General features: G+C 38.3%; 1 protein-coding gene across 3 annotated transcripts in view; it reads right to left on the minus strand.

The window, feature by feature from the left end:
- Nucleotides 1–7,932, minus strand: part of MYOF (myoferlin) — a 120,439-nt gene that overhangs the window by 61,329 nt on the left and 51,178 nt on the right. For 2 of the 3 annotated variants that reach the window (XM_018558690.1, XM_018558689.1), the window contains exons 13-17: nt 7,660–7,763; nt 7,496–7,564; nt 7,374–7,417; nt 6,155–6,237; nt 4,447–4,485 (exon numbers count right to left, since the gene is read on the minus strand). In XM_018558690.1, coding sequence (XP_018414192.1) covers nt 4,447–4,485; nt 6,155–6,237; nt 7,374–7,417; nt 7,496–7,564; nt 7,660–7,763 — 339 coding nt within the window. The remainder of the gene's footprint in view (nt 1–4,446; nt 4,486–6,154; nt 6,238–7,373; nt 7,418–7,495; nt 7,565–7,659; nt 7,764–7,932) is intronic. The other variant, XM_018558691.1, reaches the window with a different exon arrangement.

Here is a 7,932-nt window from a genome sequence, read left to right on the forward strand (position 1 = left end):
AACAGGGCTCCGTATTGAGAAACATGAATCCACAGACCCAAGGTAGGAAGAGGTTACAGAAAAATGCTTTCAGGACAAAATGTCAAATATTTAAATGAGAAAACGTTTGTACATAGATTAAAAAACATTCATATAAGAGCAACCTGTATTTTGGGAAAAGTCTGTTTTATTCTGTATCCTTTTAGTTTGACTTGCGTTACATTTTCTCTGCAAAACAGATACAGAATAAAATAGCGCAGGTAATCTATCTTTCAAAATTAGCAAAAAATTAGTATTTTTAATATTTAGCTTTTTCTGATCGAGTGGTTTGTATGTCACTCAAGTGCAATCAAGTTCATTCTTATATGCAAGGACATTGGGCTTGCCTGTGCCTGCCTTGGATGAGTCCATGACACATCATTGGTTCTTGAATTAAAACATGGAATACACTGCACACGGGTAGTAAATAATTAGCAATAAACAGCAGACACATCAAGGCAAAAAAGATTTGTAGATAGATTTATTCCATTGATTGGTTTGATAATGATTTTGATTATGCAGCAATTGATAATTTTCCAGTAGCATAATAATTATAAATATGATGTGATATTACCAAGTCAGGGTAAATCAAGATGTCTGGTTTTATGAAGGAAGAAATGAGTTTACATTTTGCAGATGTCCGACTTGTAATATGGAAAATTCTGCTCCTGCTGGGCCATGCCACTCTAACTCCCCTTTTAACAGCCTTCTTAGTTAGAAGTACAAAGAAACAATGCAGCTAAATTAGTGTGCGTCACACATAGCAGCCAATGAGATTTCAGCCTTCACATTTCGGATTCAAATTATACATTAAAAGGAATATTAATGGGCTGCTCTTGGCAACAGACTCCATCATCCAGGCTTTTGCTGGATATCTAAACCATTAATCCGACAAATGCCCTCAGCCCTGTTCTTAACGTATGACTTAAACTAAGTTTAACCGCATTCAGCAGGTTATAAATCTACAGGACCACAAAATTAGCAGCTTAACACAATATACATTCCATTTTTTAGATATTCCTAAAGGAGACCTGTACTGATATAAGGATGCATGTCATTACTGCTGACCCCCTTGTTAAATTATTTGCCTGGCTGCCTCTGGTCTTAAAGAGGAACTTTACCCATATTTTCAAAACAACAAAAGGCACCTTTAGAAATGTTTAGTAATCACAATCTACAAACCGATACTTCTAGATAATTGCCGGCTTTGTGTTCTTTGCACAACTTATTTTCTCTTCTTCCCCATTCTTCTGACAGTGGTCATTTTAACTAAGGGCAGGCTACTAGATCTTCCATTACTTCCTGGAACTCTGGCACATGTGACTAGGACATGTGACCATGCACATCCTCTCAGGGGAGGAAAATACCTTTCCCGGAGATCTCAGATGAGATTTCCCAGCAATGCTCTAATGTAACCTTCCTGGGATGCAATGCTTGGGCACATTATATCATTTGTGCCAAAGTGAACCAGGAAGTGGAAAAAAAAATTGGAAGTACTATTAACATTTGGGCTGTTACTGATTAAAATGTTCGTGTTGGATTAATCAAAAAAATGTTTAATCAATTATAAGGCACATACAGAATTCTTGTCTAAGCAACAATGGTAATGGGGACAGGGCCACACAAAGAAATTTAAAACAAAAAGGTAAAAATCTGCAGGTATTGATAAAGACTTAAGCTTGAATTCCACTCAGAGCTATTGAAAAGATTTCAAAACTTCCATCTCTGTAAGGAAAGTCTACAATATCAATAGAAGTCTTTTTTTATGCCTGGAAGATGGCAAGCTGGTATAAATTAGTCAAAGCTTCATTACTCCATATTATGGAACAATGTGTTTGTTTACATCCCACACTGAAGTCCTCTGTCTGCACAATAGGCCCCCAAGCAGACTGTGTGGTGGGGTTGGGATTGTGAACATATGCCTCTTCGGCCAATAAGATCTGCTGCTGGATTTCCTCCTTTCCCTCATTAGTCTCTCGTCGGCTAACGATGGGAAGGGGGGGAGGTGTCCGGTGACGTCACGGACATAGACGTCAGACGTCACCGGACTGCTCACCCTTCCCTTCGTTAGCCGACGGCGCCACTTGGGGAAGGGTGAGCTAGCTAATGAATGAAATATGATTTTATATCACCATGGACAGCTGTATGCTGATGTGAGCTTTAGTCAAAGGGGGTAAAGGTCCACTTTAATACTTTCTTAGGCACTTGCTTAAAACAAACATGGAGACAGTATGGTCTGAAACACAGAACCACTGATCAGCATACCTGTGCATAGCGACTAAGAGAATGAAAGCCTTTGGATCAACATAACAGCCAGGCAACTTTTTTCAAAAGAGGACATCAACAATGGTAGCCTACATAATTAGGCAATAGTAATTGCTTTCTACGCGTTTTATTTTTTAAACATAATTTTACAAGCAATGTCTTGGCGTCTTCTCTTCACCTACGAAGATACCATATTGTCTGATAGTGTTATAGTAACAATATATACAGAACAGTGCTGTATATTGGGCCATAGCAACTAAATCTGCTTTCAATAATTTGTCTACTTTCAGCTGCTACAAATGAATATGTGATTGTAGATGATTACTGGGGTACAGAGATAACAATGTGACTGTAGGCATGATTAACTGTACATCATTCATATTTGCATTATGCATCTAAATGCGTCTCCATATTAGCCGGACATACTGCACTATTTACATTTAGCAGAACGCCATGGTTGGTAGTATGGATGAAAAAAATCTATTTATGTTGTGTGGAAATCAAAAGCATTATGGAAAATGTTAGATCAGAATAAATCACTCATTAGTACTAGGGAATTAGTACTTGACATTTTTAAGTATGAGCTTTGAAAGGCAACATGCAAAGCATACAAGACTGAATCTGTTTGTAGACCTAAATAATAATAATTTCAATGAGCTATGTTATATTTTGACCGTTAGAGATCCACTATGAAGAAAATACTGTTCACAAATGAAACCAATTTAGAGACATTTCAGGCATAATAGCTAACCCCCCACTGCAAATTACACAGGAGATGAAGACACAATATAAACATGACAATGATCTAACTTGTCTATTCTATCAAGACCAAAAAATATGGTTGGGCATGAGTTCCACCAGAATGGATATTTCACTTTCATAAATGCTGAAGAATAAAATTAGCTTTTTCTGTCTCTTTAAGACCAAAAGGGGTGATGAGTCCATTGCACTACAGCCAATGGATTCATTACAGGGTGTATAACACAACCTTAGCTATGAGAGATCTCTGCAGATGCAAAGTGCCATGCAGTGGCAATTATTCACTGCTAGATTTTTACTTCCTTTTAATGTGCTCTTACCCCTTCCTTTCTTTAATCAACTTATGTGCTTTAAAAAATCTGTTCTACCATACTACCCCAGAGGCCACCAAAGTGCCACATAAATGAGGCAACCAAAACTAAGCAGAGACGCCATCTTCTGTAGCAAAGGTGAGAGAGTAAAACACATCTAACGGGAGCACTAAACTAAATTTGGCAAAGGGCAGCAGAAAGCCCAGGGCTGGTACTGATGTACGACAAATCTGAATTCTCCCCATTATTACAGTCCATTGAGCAAGACCTGCCAAAAAAGTTTAAAAATTAAATAAACCTATGAATAAGTACACTCAAAGTGAACTACCGATTCACCAGCTACTATGCACTAAGCTGGCCACACACTTTCCGATCTGATGGAACAGTCTCCGTAAAATCTACTTTAATCTACCAGCAATTATCTAATGAGAGGGCCAAACTAAACAGTCCATTCCATGTGTATCCAGTCAGGCAGGCCCTTGTACTACTTGGTTGTTGGTAGATCTAAAAAGGAGATTGTACAATCACATTGCAATGTATGCAACCAGCCTCTAAAGAATGCCATTCAAAAATGAGGCCAAACAAGGTTCTTTATAGTGGAGCTCAAATCATAAAATGTTACTACAAAAGGAGATATTGTATTGTATTGTTGCCTGTAGCAAACCAATCAGGTGTTCACTTAGTTTCTAGCATCACTGGAATCAGATTGGATGCCATGTGTAGCACCTTCTGGCTTTGCCACTGTATACAAGACAAACACAGATTTGACCTATGTAGGACTACAATGATCCAGTCTGTTTGAAATGTTTTGCGGAAATATGAAAAGGAACACAAGCAACTATAAGCAGTAGGATTTATGCGGTCCCAGTGCCAAAACTGTTTTCCATGTACAAGAAAGAAATGAAGAAATTAATTCATGGCAACCAATCTCTCAATATTCTGACTGGTCTAAACCAATGAAAGATGTTATCGAATTTATTGTCATGGTTAACTGCTCATCACTGCTCTTATGTTAGACAATTTTTCCCCCCCTCCAGACTCCCCTACAGTTTGGGCAGTGGGGTAGGAAATCAAATCACACCACAATATACACCTTCCAATGCTGAAGACCCAACTCCCGTTGTGTCACAGTCTATATTGCAAAAAGAAAACAGTTAACATTTTATGATGTACAACAATAACAGTATAGTAAACCCCAAAAATATTTGCAATTTCTACCAATAGAGATTAAATGAGACTATGAAAAAGATAAATTTACTAAAAAACAGAAGGAAAAACATTATCTATCAAGTTATCAAAAACACAATGTTCTAAATTAAAAACCCAGATCATGCTACATACAAATAAGAAAACTAAAAATAAACATCGGTAAAGCAACAAGCAAAGAAACATCCTACACTTCTGTCAAGTACCGGCGCTGAATAGCTACAAAACAAAAACATTTTCCGACTTTATAGTAAAAATATGAAGTCAAGTGTTCTGAAGAACTGGGTTTCTAACTCCGGTCTTCATGCATTAAAAAAAAAAACAGTAAAAAGTAGTAATTATTACAAAAGAGCTCATAGAGAATCTTTAAATAAAGCAAGAACCAAGCTAGTTTCGGGGATCTGAGATTGAATCTATTCAGCTTGGATTATAAAAGGAAGTTCTTACCCATGAAAACAAAATGTTGGGAAAATGTTAGCTTTCATCACTGCCTTCCCTAGAAAGCTTTGGGGCAGATTCCGCAAGACTGAACTTTAGGCCCACCCAGTGGCGTACCGAGGCTGGGTGTCAGCCTGGGGGCGGGGACCGGGTGACACCCCACCATGACGTCATCGCACATGCGCTGTGGTCTTTTTGATAAGGTATGCCACCGGGTCCCCCTCCTCTCTCCTGACACTGTCCGGCTCTCGGTCCATGACCGAGTGCCCGAATTTTCATAAGGGGCGACACCAAAATGATTGCCAGTCATTTTGGTGTCACTTCTCCAATGGTGGCACCCGGGTGTGGGCCGCACCCCCCTTGCGACGCCACTGGGCCCAGCATTGCTTAACAAAACAACGCTAAACTATTCAGGAGGTCAATTATTCCAAGTCTTTACTGTACAAAAAGACTTAAAGGGTTATTCACAAAAAAGGGTGAAGAGTTTGGAGAAGGCAGGAGAAGTTAACAATCTAGGCCAAAATAGCCGATTTGGAAAAATTCTTCAATTCAGTTCACTTTTCAGTTCAGCTATGTTGTCCTAGATAGTTCACTTCACCAAACGCTTCGCGCTTATGTGAATAACCCTTTTAGAATTAGTGACCGCTGAATAGCTTAGTGTTTTGACAAGCAATGCTGGACCCAAAGCAACCTTGGATGGTTGAAGTTGAAGGGTAGTCTGATGACATCAAGCAAGAAAGTCTAAAGCATCTGGAAGGCTTAGGTAAGGTCTGACCAGATTTCTCGCTTTCTAATATACACTGAGTGGACAGATTATGACCACCCCATCAGTACTTCGTTGGGCCACCTTTTGCCTTCAATACTGCAGTGATTCTTCTTGGCATTGACTCCACGAGATGTTGAAAGGGTATGCGAGGAATCTGACACCATGCCTGATCAATAGCACTGCCAAATTCTGTGAGATTTGATTGTTGTGGAACCAGCTGCCTGATGGCAACGTCAGGTGGTCATAATTATCTGGCCACTCAGTGTATATATAAATATTTTTTTTATTATATATTATTTATTTAAAGTGAGTCTGCTAAAAAAGTTGGCAAAGGGAGATCAGGTTCCTGCAAAGTAGGGGCCACTCATAGTAGAGGAAATACATTTCTCACCTTCCAATTCCCCACCAGAAGCTGCAATTTTCGACAAGCTCAAAATACTCGTTCCAACAGCATCATTTTTTGTGAGTCTGTCCCTGCACAAAGCATTTAATAAACCAGTAAAGTTAAAGTAGTATGACATTATAGTTTGCACTTTATACCTAAATGAGAATTGTAATGACCCAGTGTATAGGAATTTAGGCACAATCAGGTCAATGAGTCCTGTACAATTTTTTCTGTGGTGCAGGGCTGCCAATTCAGAAACAGAGTAATTATTTACTAAATAAGAGTTGTGTGCCCAGACTATGTACTCGAATGTGTAAAAAATAGGTCAAGGCAACTGGACTTGCAGTATTTTTCTTGGACGTTTCACTGGTCATCCAACCAGCTTTCTCAATTCTGAAATGTCAAGAAAAATACAGCAAGTCCAGTTACCTTGACCTATTTTTTACAGATATACCATGAGCTGGATGAATGAGAACCTTCACAGACATATGTACTCTAAAGTTTTTACCTATTCTGAACAAGCAGTAAACACAATTTAAAACAATACCTATATAGATGATTGGGGAGAAAATCATCTCCACAGTTCACAACAGAGGCACTGAAATCTTGGCACTTTTCCTATTTTCTATGGCACCAGAATCTTGGCAGACTGATAGCCTTCTAATTTAAACACACGTTCAATATTTTTAAGCTATAAAACAACTGAAACCCAACTTTAGAGTCTTTGTTAAGGATCTAGGAGAATGCATAACTTCAGATTACAAGCAGCTAGCGAGGTCAGAGATGGCTTGTTGTATAGTTCTTTTCTTGCTAAAGTATGTAAATAACAACTAATGCATATAATTTAAAGAGGCACTACAACCTCTAATCCTTTACAGCCAAAGAAGGTGCCATCTTAGCCTCTATTTGAATTGCAGTTGCCATGATGCTACACGTGTGATCAGCTAAGACACCAGCCATTTGAGGGCTTGAATATTCAGTGGAGAGCTGAAAGAAGCACACTGGCAACCTTGACAGGTGGCATACTTTAAAGTAACTGTTTTGAGGGTCTAGTGCTGTTTTACTGTTAATAGTATGCACACTGGTGAACTTAAGTGCACACAGCAATCACCATATTCCCAGTGCATCTTATAGCTTGAACGCTCAGTGTTGAAATAAATCAGCCCATTGGTCACAGTTTTACTCATTGTATGGTCAACTTTACATGAATTTCATAAAAACTTACCAGTCAAAAACTGTTAGCTTTATATTTTCACACACTGAGGGAAACTGAAAAAGTACATAGTTATTATATACATTCACATGAAGGCATCACAACATTTTCCTATATAGCTCATTGTCTCTAACCTTTATTTGAAGATGGACAGCTTGGTTCCACTCTGGATTAGCATTTTTCTCTATTATTTTAGTACAGACCTGTCAGACATAAAAGACAAGACAGATTGTAAACAACTTTAAAAAAAAAAGCATATAACATTTGTGATTTGAAAGATATCATGACTGGAAAATACCTTTTTTCCAGCAAATGACACTTCTACAAATGGATCAACTAGATTTTTCTTGTCAGAGTCTGCTCCAAAAAGTTCCTTCACTGACTGTGCAAAAGCATCATCCACTACGAAAAGACAAAGGCTTTAGTGCACAGGGTAAGTATTAAAACTGATCATTCAGCTTTACTTCAATATCCATCCAATATAAAATGTATAAAAACATAACTTTTCATGGTGTACCATAGTAGTTACTTATGTCCTACTTTAGCTCAACAATGTACACACTGCTGACCC

The sequence above is a fragment of the Nanorana parkeri genome, unplaced genomic scaffold (genome assembly GCF_000935625.1).
Source record: "Nanorana parkeri isolate BGI_ZX_2015 unplaced genomic scaffold, ASM93562v1 scaffold353, whole genome shotgun sequence".
Taxonomy (NCBI): Eukaryota; Metazoa; Chordata; class Amphibia; order Anura; family Dicroglossidae; genus Nanorana; species Nanorana parkeri.